At 35.4% G+C, this 20,730-nt stretch overlaps 2 protein-coding genes across 8 annotated transcripts in view; one reads left to right on the forward strand and one right to left on the reverse strand.

Annotated features, from left to right (window-relative positions):
* IMMP1L (inner mitochondrial membrane peptidase subunit 1) overlaps positions 1–20,730 on the forward strand; it is a 76,508-nt gene that overhangs the window by 55,265 nt on the left and 513 nt on the right. For all 6 annotated transcript variants that reach the window (XM_023230302.1, XM_023230306.1, XM_023230304.1 and 3 more), the window contains one exon: positions 20,072–20,182. In XM_023230302.1, coding sequence (XP_023086070.1) covers positions 20,072–20,182 — 111 coding nt within the window. The remainder of the gene's footprint in view (positions 1–20,071; positions 20,183–20,730) is intronic.
* DNAJC24 (DnaJ heat shock protein family (Hsp40) member C24) overlaps positions 17,125–20,730 on the reverse strand; it is a 67,343-nt gene continuing 63,737 nt past the window's right edge. Inside the window, exons 6-7 of one of the 2 annotated variants that reach the window (XM_023230309.2) lie at positions 19,608–19,693; positions 17,125–19,510 (exon numbers count right to left, since the gene is read on the reverse strand). In XM_023230309.2, coding sequence (XP_023086077.1) covers positions 19,619–19,693 — 75 coding nt within the window. In that variant the 3' untranslated portion in view covers positions 17,125–19,510; positions 19,608–19,618. The remainder of the gene's footprint in view (positions 19,511–19,607; positions 19,694–20,730) is intronic. The other variant, XM_023230310.2, reaches the window with a different exon arrangement.

A 20,730-nucleotide genomic window follows, 5' to 3' on the forward strand; every position in this document is an offset into this window, starting at 1 on the left:
TTTGATAAATGTACAAATTACATGACATTGCCATTTTGTTCTGGGTGTATTCCATTCACTTTTGTTAGACAAATTTGTAAGTATACAGTACATCATTCTAATAATCTCGGTCAACACTTATTTTGTACTTCATCCATACTGTTGAGAATCTTTTCAAAGGTTAACTTGTTTAATTTTCATAACAGCAACATGATGAGTAGGTAATAGTAGTATTTTACTGATAGGTAATCTAAAGAAGGAAGCTAAATAACTTGCCCAATTTCAAACAGTGAGAGGATTGAAACACAAGTAGTGGCTTCAGAATCTGTAACCCTCACGATGCCACTACTACTTTCAGAATACCCTTTGCCTATTTCTGTTCCCATCTCATCAAATTATACTTACTTTAAAATGTATTTGTCTTTATAATTTTTAAAAAAGCACAGGGAAGTATTTCTGATTGGGGCAGTATTGGTTTTGAAAGAGAAGCCAGTGTTTTTGAGAGTTTGTCCCTTGCCAGTTTTTCTACACCGGGTTATTCAAGTCCTAAGAATTGTGTAGCTATTACAGAACCACTTTAGCAAATGTGTTCCTTTAATCAAGGTGATTTATAACAAAATTTCATCCAAGTTTGGAGTGCTCTGAGAAGATAGCCAAAATGTTTGCAGGGTCTACCCCTTTTGTCTGTCCCTTTTTTTAGCTATCTCAGAAGCACACTGGTGCAATATTTTATGAAATGAGTTTCTTACCCTTACCTCTGCATCCTCTTAGAAAAATCGTTGTTTATAAGATGAAGATATTACCATTCATATCTTGATTGAGCTGCTTAATAAAATGAACAATATTAAAATATGTTTTGAATTCCAGACTAAGAAAGTTTATTCTTGTATGTAGGTGCTTCAGAAAGCAAAACACCAAAATTCTTCATTGGAACCTAGCCTGTAGAGTTTAGCATATCAAAGAAATAGCTTTGTTTGTAGGTTGGCAGAAAAGAACATAAACAAATCATTGGTTAAGTGATGTAGTGATGTGGGATCATTTTATTCTTTCCAGAGTTCTTTTTTGTTTGTTTTCCATTCCAGAGTTTTAAAAGACCACATGGCGAGCAACGCTTATGAATCAGCTTTACTTTTTACTGTTAGGTATTTGGAAACTAAGCAGTCCCTGTTAAGACGCTGTTGTGGGCCGGGCACCATGGCTCACGCCTGTAATTCCAGTACTTGAGAGGCCAAGGCAGGCAGATCACCTGAGGTCAGGAGTTTGATACCAGCCTGCCCAACATAGCGAAACCCTCTCTCTGCTAAAAATACAAAAAAATTAGCCGGGCGTGGTGACAGGTGCCTGTAATCTCAGCTACTTGGGAGGCTGAGGCAGGAGAATCCCTTCAACTTGGGAGGTGGAGGTTCCAGTGAGCCGAGATTGCGCCACTGCACTCCAGCCTGGGCAATAAGAGTGAAACTCTGTCTCAAGAAAAGAGAAAAAAAAAAAAGTTGCTGTTTGTTTTGCTTATTTTGAAGGTACTGAAGCCAATAATTCTTTCCTGGGGTTATGTATGAACTGAGCATTGGCTACTGTAAAGATATGAGATTAATTTGCGACTCTTGAAAGAAACAAATTGTCATGAGCTCAAACATCTTGAGTATGTTGCCTTTCTGTATATTCTACAGGAATTCCTCAGTTTGCTGCTAGAAGCTATTTTATCAGAAAAAATAATTTAGTTGGAAGTAGGAGCATGTAGCAAATAAATAAATAAAATGAGTTGGCATTCTCCTATTGGTTTGCACAGCAGGCAAAATGCAAAGTAAACCTCTATTTAATTTAGTCTCTATTCCCTTAGGGAATGTAGGGACAGGGCTCAGAAATACACTAAAATTTTGTTATAAAGCCAATTAAGAAGAAAAGCACTTCATAATGTTTATTAGTATAATATTGTGTGATAATCCAGGACTATGCTTTTAATCCATGGGGTAACTATGGAATAGTTAGGCATTTTGAAATATAATAAATTTCTATCAACAAACATGTTGTAAAATCTACATCTAAACAAACTCCCTTGACACCACATCCTCCTTTAGGGAAGAGTTGTGTATAGTTAACTCCATTCTGAGCTTCGTATTATTTTTTTGAACTCATTCCAGTTAGGCTTTGGTCTCCACCACTTCATTGATGGTTCTTGTCAAAGTCCCTAATGACTTCTCTCGTTGTCTCTCCAGTGATCAACTCTCAGTCCTCATCATACTTGACCTATTGTTAGTATTTGAAATAGTTGTTCTCAAAACCTGGGTTCACTTAGTTTTTGGGACACTGCTCTTTTTGGTTTTTTTCCTATCTTTCTTCTGAATTTCCTTTATTGGTTCTTCCTCATATCCAAATATTGGAATGATCTTCAAACCCTGGAGTTAACTAAAATTTTCTGTTGTTTATCTACACTTATACTTTAGCTGACCTCATCCTGTCTCATGGTTTTATGTACAGTACTTTTTAACTTACTCTCAAATGTATATCAACTATAACCTCTTCCCTGAACTCTAGAATCATGTCTAATTGTCTAATATCTTCACTTTAATGAATAATGGTCATCTCAGACTTACTGTATCCAAAGTTAAAATCCTGATTTTCTTTCCCAAACTGACTCCTTCCATACACTTCCCATCACAGTAAAGAAAACTCCATGCTACTTTTTCAGGCCACAAACCTTAGAGTTATCCTTACTCTCCTTCTCTTTCACCCTACATCCAATCCCTTAGCAAATCATGATTATACCTTCTGTATATAATCAGAATCAAACCACGTTTTGCTACTGTCACTGCTACCATCCATTCGTTTGCAAGATAAACTCATCTCTCTCATTTTGTTGTAATAATTTTTGAACTGTTTTCTTTGCTTATACCCTTCCAATTTTCTGGCTTCTCTACCCCTTCCATTGATATTCTCCACACAGCAGATAAGGTCATCCTTTTTGATGATGATGCTTTTTAAGAGTGATTATGTCACTCTTCTGCTTAAAGACCCCATTGGCTCCCCATTTCACTTATAATAAAATCCATAGGCCTTATGGTGACCTGCAAGACCCTGCATAATCATTTTCCCTGCTGCCTTTCTTGTAATTATTGTGTCATTGGAACACAATCATGCCCATTCATTTGTCTGTTGTCTGTGTTTGCTTTGTCTAAAATGTCAGAGTTGAATAGTTGTGATAGAAACTATATGACTTGCAACGCCTGGACTATTTCCTATCTGTCCCTTTTCAGAAAAAGTTTGCTGACCCCCTTATCTAGAGCATAAGATTCTTGGTGACAGGGACTCATTTTAATCGCAGTTGATTTCATATCATTTCAACTGTGATTTGGCAGCTAGTAGATATTTTTAAAATACTTGAAGGGTGGACAGATCTAGATTTATATGAATAGGGTGCTAGTTTCTTTTCTACTTCTACTCTTTTCTACTGGTTTCTACTGCAAACTTACTCCCAGGTAAATGCGTGATGTTTCTCAGAAGATGTTTGTGGAGCCTACCACACTGCTGAACTGGCGAATCTGTGGTCATTCTAGTTTTCATAGAATTGAAAGCTAAGCTATTTCCAATGGTAAGACTACCTGACTGCCTTACACAATGGCAGGTGAAAGTTGTAGAAAATATTGGACTGTTCCTCTTACTGTGTACCAGGAGAGCAGAGTGCTGATTAAATATTTCTTTTCCTAAGTGACTTCTATTTAGGACTGCGTATTTTTCAGACCTTTCTTTAAGCAGAATAAAAATTCACCAGGCTCCGAATTGACTTATCACTATGGAATAGTGAACTTGGTTAAGGTTAAGTCTCCTAAAGTACTGGGGGAATTGAGGCATACTGGGCTTACCTTGTTGTCATTTTGAAGGAAGCTTTGGTGCCCCTGAAATGCTATGGTGGTTTTATTACGATGAAGGCTAAGTTGCCCTTGCAACATTCATTGCCTACTAATCAGGTTGTGTGGTAATAAAAGTTTCTGCATTTCTGTAGACATATATGTGCCTTTTGAACATATTTAACTACTATACAGATAATTTGTTCTTTTGGTCCTTTTATTGGTTTAGTGGCTTAATGATGGGTAAAGTTGTTACCTGGAGTTTATAAATTTCTCCTTTTAGGATTTTCTGTGGTTGTTCATTGTAAAATGAAGAATCATTTTTTAAATCTTTACATAAAACCTTATTTATTGAATTTTCATGTCTTAACCATAGTAGCTACCTTGTATTGAGAATAGACATATTAATAGAATATGATTATGGAAATTTCAGTGTATTCTGTGGTTAGTGTGATTAGTGCATAGCAGTCTTTTGCTGTTGTTACAGGAAACAAATCTGTACTTATTAGAAAAATCATGTTTTTACTTTTATCTCAGGGCTACTAAAGATATCTGGCTATTTAATTTAAAGGTTTTTGGTTGTCTTTGATACCATAGATGTCAGCGTTATACACAAAAGGTGAAACATTGTTCACCAAATAATAATCCATTACCACAGCAGAGTGATGGGAGGTGACTAAGGAATGTAGTTATTTCTTATGTTTTTCTTTGTGAATTGTAGAGTATGTTAATAATATCATTATTATTATGTGTATGTACATACAACATATATGTACGTATGTTATAATGTAAGAAGTAGAGACAATTTTACATTTCAGAAAGAACTGATTAAGTGTTATCAGGATGTACTGGTGGTATAGTGTATTAAAAGGAGAACTTGGAAATGTAACAATATGGCAACAATAAAGCTGTTTTACAGTGTATTAGATAATATTTAAATAAAACTGATGGACAACCTAAGAAACAGTCTTACTAATTAGCATTACAAAATGGTCACTTTATATAGTTAACACTAATAGTCCTTTAATGAATACTGTGTATTTAGGTTATAGTTCGAATCCCTTAATATTCTAAATGCTGTCTTTCTATTTGTTTAAATGTCATTTCCCTTAGCTAAAAGTCAACCATCTGGTCTTCTATTACCACTTGTATTATAAACAGAAAAAAGTACTTTCCTGTAGAGAGAGGAATCATCAGATTGAAAGGGCTTGTGTATTATAAGCTGCTGATATACTAAATCCTTATGTCATTTAAATAGAAGAACTGCCTAATAATGTCACTTATTACAACTAGGGTATCTAAATAAGCGACTTGTTTTTTGCAGACTATAGTGATAAAAACCTGTGCCACACATCCATTTCTCAGCAACGGCTCCTAGGATAATCAATCATGGCATACTGCTAATGCCTTGATTGCAGCTGATGTGGAGGAAATATGTTTACTCTTTTGCTAAAGTGAAGTTCACTGCGGAGGTGACGTGACTTTTTCATTCTATAGCTAGCACGATTCTGAAGATAAATTTCACTCATTGTGTACAAGTCTGAAGTGTTTTTGTTCAGATGTCAACACTAAAGAATAATCTTTGAGGCTCCTCGACTTAGTGTTTTCTGATGTGTTCTCTGAACATTTTCAGAATAATTTGAGCTTAGTTTAACAGTAATATGTAGTTTATAAGAATCCTATTTTGTAGTGGTATATTTTACTTTCATATGTTTGAAAAAATGTATATATGAAGATCAACATTTCTATTGAAAGAGTAGCAGGTTGTCCAGAAATTTGTATGTGTTGCTCACCTAGAAATATTTTAACCACTCAAAAGTTAGAAAGTTGGTGCCATTGGTATGAATCTAGAGAGGCAGGATACAGTTGAGTAAAATGAAAATATTGTATGTATTTTTATCTGCAAGTTATGTGGGACTTCTGTACTTTAAAGTTGCTTCAAAGTCATTTGCAGAAATCAAAGAACAAAATTTGTTTGTAACACAGGTGTTCAGTGTAAGCATCTGTACCAGACTCCAAACTCTGTTGGTAGTAAGGAGAATATATTCCAAGTGTTATGTGGCTTCCTAATCTAAAACAATCTTTTTTATTTATTTATTTATTTTCTTTCAGAGACAGAGTCTCACTCTGTCACCCACGTTGGAGTGCAGTGTACAATGTCAGTTCACTGCAACCTCTGCCTTGCAGGTTCAAGCAATTCTCCTGCCTCAGCCTCCTGAGTAGCTGGGACTACAGGCGCTTGCCACCATGCCCAGCTAATTTTTGTATTTTTAGTAGAGGCAGGGTTTCACCATGTTGGGCAGGCTGGTCTCAAACTCCTGACCTCAAGTGATCCGTCTGCTTCGGCCTCCCAAAGTGCTGGGATTACAGGCATGAGCTACTGCGCCCAGATGCTAAAACAGTCTTTACTAGGTCTGCTGGAAAAACTGCTGTTGAGTAGGTGCAATATATTCAACTCTTTTGGAATAAGCAAGTAAATGAAGTTTTGATGTTATCACTTTGGGTAATTAAAATTTGACAGGTTTTTGTGAACAACTTCATCTTAGCCCATAAAAGTATTCTCACCAAACCAAACAATCCTCTACCTGAAACAAGAATGAAAAAGAGGAAAAACATATAAAAGCAGGTATGTATATTATAAAATGGCTAAAGATATTAAATTAGCAAGAAAATATTGGCATTACAAGTTATTGCACTGCCAACCTGGACATTAGAGTGTTTTCCTCCTGGGATAGAATTTTCATAATTACTTTAAGAAAATGTATAAATCACTTAGTATGGCATAGCTAGTGCTTGTATCCAACTAAACACAAATGCAGAGCTAACAAGGAAAGGAGACTAAGCAGTATTTAACAAAGTACTTAAAATTATAGGTGATTTAAAATTCTTGGATGCAACTTAAGATTCTCGTCTACTTTGTGTACATTATGTATGATTCTTGAAAGCAAGAAGGATTAGAGAAACCTTCTGTTGTCTAAAGAGACTTGAAATTTGACCGGACTTCCCAGTGTAAGGAAAGTCAAAGTAGGTCTAGGGACACAGACTGAGACTGATAATGGACTTCTGACCCCAGACCAATCCCAGCACTCACACATCTTCCTTAATGAGGCTGCCTCAGAAGTGGCCAGACCACTGGACTTGGGAGGGGGGACATCTAAGGGTAGACTGGGAGAGAAGACTTAAAAAGCTTTCAGGAGGCTATAGAAGTATACAAAATTTGCCAGACATTAACCTCTCAACTTTCTTTTTTGATGTGTGCATTCATTAATTCCACAGACACTGAGCACTTACTTGAGGGCCATTACATGTTAGGGTAGTCATCTTTGCCCCAGCAACACCAATAGAACTTTCTGAAATAATGGAAATATCCTGTATCTGTGCTGTCTGATATGGGAGCCACTAGACACATATGGCTGTTGAGCACATGAAGCATGGCTAATGTGTCTGAGGAACTGAATTCTTAATTTTATGTAATTTTAAAATTTAGATAGCCACATATATGACTAGTGGCTGCCATATTGGACAGTGTAACTTCAGGGGGTTATAGTTAAGTTGGAAGAATAGACAAAATTACAGTATGGTATGATAGAATTATGCACAAGGTGCTTTGATAAGACATAAGGATATTTATCCAGACTGGGTTAGATGGGATTATTCCAGAATGGGAAGGTGAAACCTGAGTTGAAGTTTTAAAAGGTAAGTAGGAGTTAGTCAAAGCACGCAGCCTATTCTGAAGGCCTAGAAGTGAGTATAGCATTGTGCTTTTGAGGAACTGCCAAAGATAAGAGTTCCAGTGTATAGCACATATAGTAGGAGGGATGAGTAGTAAGAAGAGATAAAAATGAAAGGTAGAAGCCAAGCATGGTAGTCGGTTACGTGAGAGGATGGCTTGAACCCAGAAGCTCAAGGTCAACCTGGGCAATATAGCAAGACCCATCCCTAAAAATAATAAGTAAACAAGGCTCAGTTACTTTTATGTTTCAAGCAGGGGAATAACATGATCAGGCTTAGTTTTTATTTAGTTTCTGTGGGGCCATTCTGATGTTAGTGTAGACTAATAGAGGATGGCTAGGATTAGGAGAGCCTGGAGGCAGAGAGACCAGTTAATAGGCTGTGAATGAGGCAAAACTGAAATAATAACATCGAGAACAGAAAGAAGTACAAAGATTGCAGAAAGATTAAGGAAATAATCTAGACAAGATTGGATGCTGGAAGAAAGGGAATTGAAGGGCTTAAAAATAACACCCAAGTTGTTGGTTTTTGCCACAGGGTGGGTGGTACAATAAAATAGTGTTGTTGGGGGAGATGTTAATTTGGGAAATGGAAAGAAGATATATAAAATTTTGGACAAGTGTGGAAGTCTACTAATAAGTTTAAGGTAGATGATATTTTAAATTAATACTGTGGCAATTAAATTTTATAGCAAGTAGCAAAAAAGTACCGCTTTCCCCAGATGACATCAGGATGCTTTGCTGTTCCCTCCTTGATGTCCATAGTCTGTTTCTGTCTCCTAGTCAAAACAGTGTTTTGATGAGCTTAGCCCTAGATCATTCTTACTTTTTAAAGATCTTCAGCTATTCTCTTTGTATCATGCATCATCACTAAAAAATGCCATCTGTCTCATGCCACTGCACTCCAGCCTAGGCAATAGAGACTCTGTCTCAAAAAAAAAAAAAAAAGTCATCTGTCATCCACCTGCCTAATTTGCAATTTTGTATTCGCAAAGCTAGATTTTATTCTAAATAATCTGCTGGGTTTGGTACATTAGAGTTGTGTTTTGATGAGTACAACACAAGCAGGAGAAGTGTCTGTCAAATGTATTCAACAATGCCTGTTTCTAAAAAAATGCATCAGTAACATCAAGTACAAAAAGACCTACATATTTAATTTTAGTCATTTCTTTTTGCAGTATGGCAGCCTTTCTACTGGTAATCTATTTCGAATACCCTTTCAGATATAAATCTGTTTTTCTAGCCAATCTCTATATTAAGCAGCTATGCACAGAAACAACAGGAGATTGAAAAGAGGTACAGAGATTCATCTGTAGCAATAAATCCATATAGGATGAGTTTGGATTTTAGGAAGAATTAAGTGGAGTGCTAGGAATAAAACTTTTGGTGGAAACATATTAGTACATATTGTGTACAGTATGAATCTGATTTACTGTTTAGAACTGTTTTTCTGAGAGCATGAGAAAACTCATTATTGTAATACCACCATTTTCTACTACACTCTGAAATACCCTTTGTTGAATTAAGTTGGGCTCATCCTCTGGAAGGAGAGCAAGTATATAGATCAAGCTGTATTAAAGTGAAAGTGCAGAGATAGTCTTAGAATGAGAATATAAAGTGCTTCTTTTAAATCCGAATCTCAAAATAGCAGGTAACATTGTATTTACAAAGAGACAGAGGTAAAAGACTGGGACAATAGTATTGGGAGGCGTGGATAGAAAGGCCTATAAACTGGCTTCAGTCCCAACCCTCTTCTCCATCTCCTACATTCTGACTAGTTGGTAAATGGTTCTAAAGAAGTGGATGCTTGATAAGGGCCTAAGCATTCAATATTTAATAAACATTGCTTGATGAACATGCCCATTTAAGTTCGAGACCAGCATAGTGAAACTCCGTTTCTACTGAAAATACAAAAATTAGCCAGGCGTGGTGGCACACGCCTGTAATCCCAGCTACTCTTGAGGCTGAGGCAGGGGAATTGCTTGAACCCAGGTGGTGGAGGTTGCAGTGAGCCAAGATTGCGCCATGGCACTCCAGCCTGGGCAACAGAGGAAGACTCCGTCTCAGAAAAAAAAAAAAAAAAATAGAAATGTTAGTTTTTACTGCTAATCTAGGATGACTTTATCGTAAAAACTGAATTTCATTAAATTAGGTGGCATAATTGATGTACTTACTCATAATTAATGTACATTTTTAATTATATTGGATTCAAGTAGAAGACTTGGTTAACACCAGAGCTATATATAATTTAATATAGTATAAAAGAAAATAACCAGAAACATAAAGTAAAATAGCAAAGCACAGTTAACTTTGCAGAGATCTGGGTAGACTGCCTAGGAAACCAGGGACAAAGAAAGCCCAATAGACATAATTCACACTGGCAAATGTGGCAGCTGCTAGTAAGTGCTCTTATTGACTGCTTCCTGGGTGCCAGGAGTCTTGTTTCATTTGATTCTCATAGTATTTCTGTAAGGTATTAGTCTCAGTTGTATAGATGAGGTTTAAATAACTTGCCCAAGGTGCATACCTAGTATGCAGAGCTGTATTTGGAACTCAGGACTATGTGTGACTGTGTGGACTGTATTTTTAACCACTATCCTAAACAACCCACCAGAGGTTACTATTGAGACTAGATGGAGGTATTGAGAGCTTAGGGAAAAAATGAAAGAGCTTATGTTGCAATCGCCACGAGAATGAGCAAGTCAAGCCTTAGACTAAGCTTTAAACCTACTCAGCAGGGAGAAGCTCAATAATGAAAGAGAACCTGTTGAGGCTTGAGTAAAGCAAGCCTTACTCAAACCCCAGTGCTATAGGTGTAGCCTACTGAAACTTTTGTGTAAATTCCTCTTTGGTGATGACTGGCTATGAATGTAAGGTGGCACCATTTTTAAGGAGGGAAGGGCAATAACAGTTCCCAGCAATGTAGATAGGATAGCAATGAGGCTGAATTTTAAAAGCGAGAAAAGGAAGCAGGACCACATAGAAATAGTACATAGTAAAATGGTTACTGTATTAACTATTCTGTGCCTGGTCCCTATAATCCCTTTATCACGCATCTAGCATTTGGAAACACTTCTATCAGGACTCCAGATACTCCTCTGCCTTAATTAGCTCAGGTAGACAGAATGTGGGCAAGTAGTTAGGGCGAGGAAAATGACAATGAAAGTAAGTAAAACTGTTCCTTGAGTTTGTTTTGAGAGATACCCAGAACTGACATTTGAGACACTCCCGTTTTTAAAAATTAAAGGTTAATGTTTTCTCACCTTGGTGTTCTAAAAGTCTGTTCTATTTATTGTATCTCAGAATTTAATTCTTCACTTTTTTACATGTGTTTTTGTTTATAGCTTCTGCTGGCATTACAGGAAAGGTTACCAACGATTTACTGATGGTGCTTCCAATTTTGCTGTTGCATGACTCAAACAAATTGGGTTTTATGATATCTTTTTAGAATAATATTAATAAATTATTCATTTTCAAATATTATATCTAGTAGTTCGTGTGCATAGGATCTTACTATGGCCACACTTTGGTTACATAAATCATGATTAAGCAGAATATACAGTGGCCACATAGGAGGTGTAGTAACTTGATACTGCTTTCTCGTAAGATAGTAAGATAAAAAACAATTACATAGTATTAATTATTGGACTAAAATCACATCTTTTGAATGTACATTCATCATATGGACTTTTTTCATAGGCAAGGGAATTATGCATTTTATAGCCCACTGATTATTCCATTAAGCACAAAATAAAATCTTTGAAACACATGCAAAATGAAATACTTTTGAGACTAGCGTATTGTTGATTTATCACTGTCATTTGTTTTTACTAAATAGAAGCAAAAAAGACTATCTGATTGCTTTCATAAATGTGTGCACTTTTTCTTGTACATTACAGGAAAATGAAAAAATAATCATTAAAAAAAGAATTCTAAAAACTGTTCCTCACCTTGCCTCATAATTTATGTTTGTTTATTTCAGACTATTGTTTCGTTGTCTTTACAGTCATTTTAGAACCATTAAAGACGTATGAGCAATAGGGCCAATGCAAACCCTACCATTGCTGGTTGTAAACAATAAAATATATGGCAAATAAAGTGTTAATTAAAAACAGTCTGTTCTTAGGATTTTCTGGTTTTTGAAACTTTTGAAGGTCAAACATACAAATATTTTTTAGCCAGAACTTTTCTTAATTAGATGTTATTTGCCTCATCAAATAAATGAATTTGATTGCAGTTTAGTAAATGTGTTATTTGATATTGTGGACCCTTTCATCAGATTTCACTTGAATCAAGAAAGGTAACACCTGTGGATTGCCTCACAAAAGCCTCTTTTGTTAAATGGACACCCGCAGGCCATGAGGCAATTACATTTGTTGCTTGTGCTAAAAAGGAGGTACTTAACTAGACCTCAGTAAATATAGCTGAGAACTAGAGGCTTGATTCTTTTGTCCAGCCCCGAGATTAGGTTTTATCATGGCTCAGGAAGTAAACTTCTGACGTCGAAAGGAAAAACAAGAATGATTTAAAGGTCCCTTCATGCCTTAAAATTTAGCTGTAAAGTTAGCTATATCTCAGACACATGGAGAATTCAGGTTTGGGCAAAATTAAAACAGTTTATGGCATTCATGAAAACATATATTCATATATTCAGTCTTATGTATTCATTCAAAATGGCATGGCATATTTACAAGAGTACAAAATCCAACTTAAAAATTTTGATTATGAGACGTAGTGAACAAAGACATAGCATTAGGGATTTCCATTTTGGGCCATTTGCAAAACATTTAATATAAATGTGTTTATTAGAGTGGTTTTCAGCCTTAGTTGTAAAGTTATAGCTTTTAAAAAAACACATTTTATTATGTCTCTGTGAGCACAAAAAAGGAAAGAAAAATACATGTTAATCTACCATTTTATCCCGTTCATTTTATTATTATAATATTGCTATAGAATTCTTTTTTCTATTATCTGGTTTGAATTTTCAACTTACTGACAACTAGTAGGTTAATCCATTAGTTTTATGTATTTATTTTTACTGGCTGTTTACTAATAGATAAAAGAAAGATATTCTATTTAATCTCTGCCTACTGAGGAACATTTATACCATTGCCAGTCTTGAGATGCAGAAAATACCATAGTGAATTTCCTTGTTTGTAAATAATTACCTGTTGAGTTTGGCAAATCTTTTCTGGAGATTTTGATCGGGAAAGGGTAAAACAACATAAAGGAGACGCCACTGAAGGGGATGCAAGATGGAGATGCCAAAGCACACTTCACCAAAAATTTTAGTCTTCACTGAAATGATTCTCTTTATATTGTTCCAAGTATGCTAAAAAATATATATTTGAAGGCTGGGCACAGTGGCTCATGGGTGTAATCCCAGTACTTGGGGAGGCCGAGGCGGGCAGATCTCTTGAGGCCGGGAGTTTGAGATCAGCCCGGCCAACAGAGATGAAACCCCATCTCTACTAAAAATACAAAAATTAGGTGGGCGTGGTGGTGCATGTCTGTAATCCTCGCTACTCGGGAGGCTGAGGCAGGAGAATCGCTTGAGCCCGGGAGGCAGAGGTTGCAGTGAGCTAAGATCGCACCACTGCACTCCAGCCTGGGCGACAGAGTGACATTTTGTCTCAAAAATTTTTTTTTAAATTATGTAATTTGAACATCTGCTTCTGGCAGTGATGGAATAACTGGTCATGAACTTGCCCTCCTGCCATAAAAAAACTAGAAAACTGGACAAAAATATGTGAAACAACTGTTTTAATACATTGCATAGCAGACAGTATGAAATTGATCCTTGAGAGAAAGGAAACAAAATGAGCCTCTACTTGCCCCAACTTCTGTCTTAAAGCAGTTTTCAGACAACAGTACAAGGAGGGGAAGTCAAGCAAACCACAGGTGGTCTTGCTGAGTTGAGACAAAGACTGGGGTACAGGTATGCTTAAGTGGTTGGGATTTATAAATATCCGACTACCATGAAGGAAAGAGCTACAGAAAGATCTTCAGAAATCTACGTAGATATTCCTTTGGCTTTTGGGCTCAATACTAAATTGTGCCTGCTTATGGTGAAACTTAAAGAGACTGAGTAATGAATGACTACTGGGGAGCTCTAAACCAAAAAAGTCCCATAACTCACACAGAGCTGAGAGACATTTGTGTTCTGACCAGCCAGCGTGGACAGATCTTGTTGATATCCAGAACATTCAGTAGAGACTCTGGAAAAATCAAGCCTTAGTAGTAGGACTAAAATAGCCCTTAAGATAAAATGTAAGATAGAGACCCAACGTAGCAGGCTTATAAACAAGGCTTGAAAGGAATAAGGTGACTGCCGCTAACTTAACTACCTCACAGAAACCAGACTCCCTCAACATTCAACACTCTATAAAAACAGACAACAAAATCTACTCAGCAAATGAGTGTCCAGTTTTATCAGAAATTACCACATATGTGAAGAAGCAGGAAAATGTAACACATAATCAAAAGTAAATCAGTTAAATAGACCCAGAAATGACAGAAATTATGAAACTAGCAGAGAAGCACTCTAAAACACCAATTCTAACTATTTTTGAGGATCTAGAGATGAACATATTGAGGAAGTAAATGGTATAAGAAAGAACCAAATGTAATTTTTAGAGCTTAAGAATACATTTGGTGGTCTTTACAGTAGTAGATTAGAAACTACAAAAGAAAAGTTCTGGGAATTTGAAGGCAGCAATGAAAAGTACACAAGCTGAAGGAAAGAAAAAAGGCTGGAAGAAAATAAAAAGAATAACCCATAGGACAGGTCAAGCAGATTAACATGAAGGCTATGGAAGCCCCAGGGTAGTGGGTAGAAGAGAAGTTGAGCTATACATTTTTTTCCAATTTTGTCCAAAATGATAAATCAGAGATCCAAGAAGTACAGAAAGAAGTTCTGGCCAAATACAAGGAAAATCAAACCAGGGAAGACAGAGAAAATCTTAAAAACCACCAGAGAAAAATATATTACATACAACTGAGAATAAGGAATTTCTGCTGATCTATTATAAAAAACAGCAAGAAGAAAACAAAATGAAGACTTTAAAGTTTTAAGTGGGGAAACACTGTCAATCCAGAATTCTGTATTCACTGGTAAGGATGAAAATATGCTGTTGCAAAATTATTTCCTTTATTACTACTTACATGAAGTGGTATAATATGTGAAGATAGTTATACCTTAAGAAAAGGTGGACTGTAATTAATGATGCATATTGTAAACCCTGGAGTAACAACTTCAAGAATAAGATCTATATTAAATATGGCACCCGAATAAACAAAATGAAATTCAGAAAAATAATCCAATAGAAAGGAAAAAAGGAAACAAAAACAGATGCAACAAATACTTCACATCATGTCAGAAGTTATCTCAAAATGGTTCACATACCTAATCAAAGCTAAAGCTATAAAATTTGTAGAAGATAGTATAATATGTTCATAATTTGGGGGCAGGTAAAGATTTCTTAGGACACCAAAAGGACAAAACACAATAGGAAAAAAATTATGAATTGGACCTCAGCAACATTAAAAACTGTTGCTTGTCAAAACATCATTTAAAAAGATGCAGACTGGGAGAAAATATTTGCAGTCCCATCAAAGGACTTGTATCCATGGTAAATAAAGGACTGGTACAATGAATAAGAAGATAACCTATTTTTAAAATGGCCAAAATATTTTAATAGATACTTCATGAAAGATAATACTAATATGCACAATGGAAAAATGCCTTCATCAGAGAAGTGCAAATTAAAACCACAATTTAATATCCTTCACCTACTAGAATGGCAAAACATTTAAAAACTGATAATACCAAGTGCTGGAGAGGTAGTGGAACAGGAACACAGTCATACATTGGTTGTTGGGAGTATATAATAGTATCACTTTGAAAAAGTTTGGTAGTTTCTTTAAGGTTAAACATAGACTTACTGATGGCCCAGAAATTCCACCCTTAGATATTTACTGAAAAGAAGTAAGACTTGTACATGAATGTTCAGAGTGCTTTATTTTTACTAGCGCCAAACTGCAAACAACCCAAGTATCCACCTCCAGGTTCATAGATAAACATTGTGGTTTACAGTGGAATACTCAGAAGTAAAAAATGAATGACTTCTACATACAACATAGATTAATCATAAAATCTTGCTAAGCCAAAGAAGGCAGACACAAAATAGGTACCTTGTAATTCCATTTATATGAAATTAAGCAACAGGCACAACTACTCTCTAGTAACAGAAAGCAGATCACTGGTTGACTGGGTCTAGGCATGGCGATAGGAAACTGACTACAAAGGAACAGAAGGGAACTTTTCAGCATAGAAGAAACATCCTGTATCATTGTGGTTGTGGTTAGATGGGTATGTACATTTTTCAAAACTTGTGTCAAAAGTTAAAACAGGTTCATTTTACTGTATATAAAATATACCTCTGTAAGTTGATTTTTAAAGTGAGATGAAGTATTCACTCTTTTCCCCCATACCAAAAATAATTATATTTTTAGAAGGAGGAGTAATTGCAAACATAATTTTTTGTACTGGTAAACTGAGCATGGGTTGAGCATCCCTAAGCCAAATATATGAAATCCAATATGCTCCAAACTCTGAAACTTTTTGAGTGCCTGTGTGATGCCACAAGTGGAAAATTCCACATATGACTTCACATGACAAGTCATAGTCAAAACACAGTCAAAACTTTGTTCCTTGGACAAATTATAAATATTGTATAAAATTACCTTCAGACTATGTGTATAAGGTATATATGAAACATAAATGGATTTCACGTTTAGACTTGGGTCTCTTCCCTTGGATATCTCATGTATATGCAAATATTCCAAAATCTAAATATCTGAAACCTGAAACACTTCTGGTCTCTAGCATTTCAGATAAGAGATACTCAACCTGTAATTTATAGAGGTGGATCAGCAAAGGTGACTGCTTTGATTTTAAAAGATCTGTACTTAGAGGTTTTCTTGTTTATAGAGATCTTGTTAGATTAAAGGTAACATCAGTGATACAGCTGTTTCCTTGATTTGTGTACTCTACATCAAGTGTTAACTCTGTGAGATGTAGGCATTATCCCTTTACTGTAAATGGATGCATGGTCATTAACGTGTGTGGATTTCAGATAACGAGGAGTTAGCATGTCTCATATTTGAACCTATTTCTTTTTTCTTGACTAAATATCAAATTTAGTACTTTACAGCTTATTTTAAGTATCAAATGAAAGGCTCCTGGTGATATGTTCTAGGTTTTTTTTTTTTTTTAGACGATTACTTTCTGTAGTTGTTAATTATAATACTCCAGCGATGGTTGGGCGTGTTGGCTCACGCCTGTAATCCCACCACCTTGGGAGGCCAAAGTGGGTGGGTTGCTTGAAGTCAGGAGTTCAAGACCAGCCTGGCCAACATGGTGAAACCCTGTCTCTACTAAAATAGAAAAATTAGCTGGGTGTGGTGGTGGGCACCTCTAATCCCAGCTACTTGGCAGGCTGAGGCAGAACTGCTTGAACCCAGGAGGTGGAAGTTGCAGTGAGTTGAGATCGCGCCACTGCACTCCAGCCTGGGTGACAGAGCAAGACTCTGTTTCCAAAAAAAAAAAAGGAAAAATTACTCCAGAGATGATACTTCATCGTACATCGCTAATTTGAAAGAAACTCAGGTCATAACTGCTACAGAAGTGACCTAGCCTAATGGCAGTTATCATTGTGCTTTCAGAGAATTTCTACTTACAAGTATTTAACTACCAGCAAATATTTGAGTTCCACTTTTGGTTTAGGTACTGTAAATAATTAAAATCATCTTTTAAAAAGCAAATGGATATAAAAGTAAATACTGTATAAAAAACTAAAAACTTTGTGGAACATAAATATAAAAGACAAAAAACAGATTGGGAAAAGTATTTGCGATAAATGTATTAATCCTGTCTGTATTATATAAGAAATACACGTAGATAGGACAATTGAGATCCCAAAGACTAATATATGCAAAAGTAGGCACAGACTATTCACTGGATATTAAATGCAATCAGAAAACACACAGAAGAATATTCTACACTGCCAACAATCAAATAAATGCATAGAAAAATATTACCAAGGTATTAATTAGTTGTTATTTACAAAAATAAAAAACATTCATCCAAGCCTTACAACCATTTGTCAGGATGTACTCCCAAAGAATAAAATAGTTAAATGTAAAAGAAGAAACCATGAGACCTTTCTAACAAACACTCAGAATTCAGAAGACATGAAAGCAAAAGCTGATAAATGAAAAACTGGGGATATTTGCTCTTTGTACCACAAAGGGCTAATCTCCCTAGTATTTAAAGAGTGCTTATGAAATGAAGGAAAAAAAAGAGATCAACCCAGTAGCCAAATGGCAAAAGACATGCAAAAATACATCACAGAGAAGGAACTAAACACCTCTTAAACACGAAGAGATTCAGCCTTACTCATAAGACAAAGGTATCATTTTTCGCCAAGCATATTGGCAAAAATCTATTAGGCTGGTGCAAAAGTAATTGTGGTTTTTGCCATTAAATTTATTTTGCAGCAAAAACCGCAGTTATTTTTGCACCAAACTGTAATGTAATAAAAGTCATTAACACTCGAAAAAGTAAAATCATGGCATTACTGTCTGTTGGTTTATTCTGGTATAAAATAGTAAAAACTGACAGAAAAGGCAAGCAGGTTAAAAATAATAAAGGTTATAATGTAGGGCCCCAAGCAAGGCTGACTTTACATGTTAAGAGCTGGAAACAATCAGGTTGGTACGGGTAGGCAAGTTTAGGGAAAGCTTCATAAGGAGACGGAATGTATAAACCACAGATCCTGGTTTACTGTCAATGGGATGGTCAGACAAAGAGATTCCTAGATTGTTGGTATGTTGCCTTATTAGTTTGTAGAATGTTTTTCTTTTACTGATGTCCATAACTACATGGTTTTATTTATTCATTTACATTACCTGTTTTAAGAACTCAGGAAAAAACACATTTTAGGGAGAAACCATGGATATTTAAACATGAAAGATGTTCACCTTATAGCTTCATCAAATTAACGCTTCAGAATGTTTATTACATATGGCTTTTCCAAATTCACTATTTTGTTCCTTTTTTGATGACTGTGATGTACACACTTTTCTACTAGAGCAGTCTTATGCTTCACTGCACATATGTCTATTTTATTAGATAGCAAAGAAGTGGCCTTGCTATTGGCCCTTGGACAAACTAGTTCCAGTAATAATAATAAAAGGGAATGATCATATATTTTCTGATATTCTTTCAGTAAACTTATGTCCTTTTTCTACAAATAGATTTAACATTTAATAAATGCAGAGTTAATTTGGAGGTTTTTGGCAAATATTTGTACGTAAGACCTTCCAGAATCTTAAAATCGCTTATGTAAATGAAATTCAAATTTTACATTCTTGTATACATTTACTTTTCCAGAAAGTAATTTGTGATTTAAAAAAGAGTTGCATTATCTCTTATTAAACCCAGTAGTGATATTTTTCTTCATAAAAGGTTTACAAGTAAAACCAGTCAAATTAGTGAAAATAAATTCCTTCCCCATATATAGATCATTTTGGTCTGGTCAATAATTCAACTGTCTTAGGTAACAAAACTGTAAAATAAAAACTTTTAAAAAGCAATTTTAAAGATTGTTTCTGGAAAGTAAGTTTTTTAGTTTACATTGAACAGATAGTAATAGGCAAATGTCTCATATTGCAGGCGGCTTTAAAAAAAAAAAAAAGCAACATATTCTGTTCTAAATATGATTGTCACTGAGTAGAAATCTTGTTATTTACCAGTTTATACATAGAACATTATAGGAAACAGTCTTTTCATTTAGGAGAAGGTCACCATCATTAATTTTGCAACTGATGATTTTATAATAGGTCCTTCTGGTTCTTCATGGTCATTATTGAAGTATAATGCATTGAAGATATGGCCTGTACAAAGGCAGAACAGGGATCTTAATTAGAATTCTGACAAGCCCACTCCAATAAAATGATGAGATTATTTGTAATTGATGTCACAATCAATTACCATTTAGTTCATCATGAGCATTCTAATAGGTCTGGCCTTGGTATTGGCCCCAGGATGTTGCTGAGTGAGTGGCTGCCCTGCTTATGCTGTTATTGAGACATAAGGGCACATTTTCAGTCAGCATCCTAATGACCTCTTTTGAAGTCTATTAAATTAATGACCCTGTCACACTGTTTTGATCTCTTATAACCTCAGTTTGAGGTTTGTATAACAAATTAGTATTTGGGAACCATATGATGAAAAAAGATAGGTTTTTTAAAAAGTTGAAACCTTTGATATTTAGTAAAAGTTGCTTTATTGTGCAAGAAATAAAAGCAAAAATGCAATATTAGGATTTGTATCTATTCTATAAAAGAGAACCTTAGGACATTTCTCCCTACCTCTGAATGACATGCTTTTTAATTATAGTACCCAAATTAGGTTTTATCTTTTTTAAAGGGGCTGCATTTCTTCTCTAATTCTAGGTGCCAATGGGTCATGTTTGGTTAGAAGGTGATAATCTACAGAATTCTACAGATTCCAGATACTATGGACCTATTCCATATGGACTAATAAGAGGACGAATCTTCTTTAAGGTACCATTTTCTGCTTAAAATGTAAGGTTTCTTTTCTGAGCTAGAAAAAAAGTTTCTCTCAAAATGATCTCTGAAGTCTTCAGACTGTCAGTGTATTTAACTGCTGCACTGAATATATTTTATGAACCTGTTGGCTTTAACTTAATAGCCATATGCAGACTTATTCCCCCATTGCCCCGGCTCCCATAGAGATAATAATAAAATTCAAACTACCTTAGCTATAGCCTAAGAAAACTTTAATTTGAATTTCCAAAAATTCAGTTCTCTCTAGGACAACTCTTAAAACCATGTTCATATCCTGCGCAGGGCATATTTTAATAAGCATGTGCAGAAGAACGGTCTGGATTCAAACTGCCTGTAATGTATGGATACCCCAGTTGAGTAGTATGAGTCAGTAGACTTATCGTGAATGTATGATTGTTAGGGAAGATTATTGTTTTCACTGGCCCCTCCTTTTTATCACAGTCAGTGAGGAGAAAAACATACATGAATACATGGAGCTGTTAGATAATTTACCAGATTGTTTACATTTAAACAGATGCCATATT

Source organism: Piliocolobus tephrosceles, chromosome 13 (assembly GCF_002776525.5).
Source record: "Piliocolobus tephrosceles isolate RC106 chromosome 13, ASM277652v3, whole genome shotgun sequence".
Lineage (NCBI taxonomy): Eukaryota > Metazoa > Chordata > Mammalia > Primates > Cercopithecidae > Piliocolobus > Piliocolobus tephrosceles.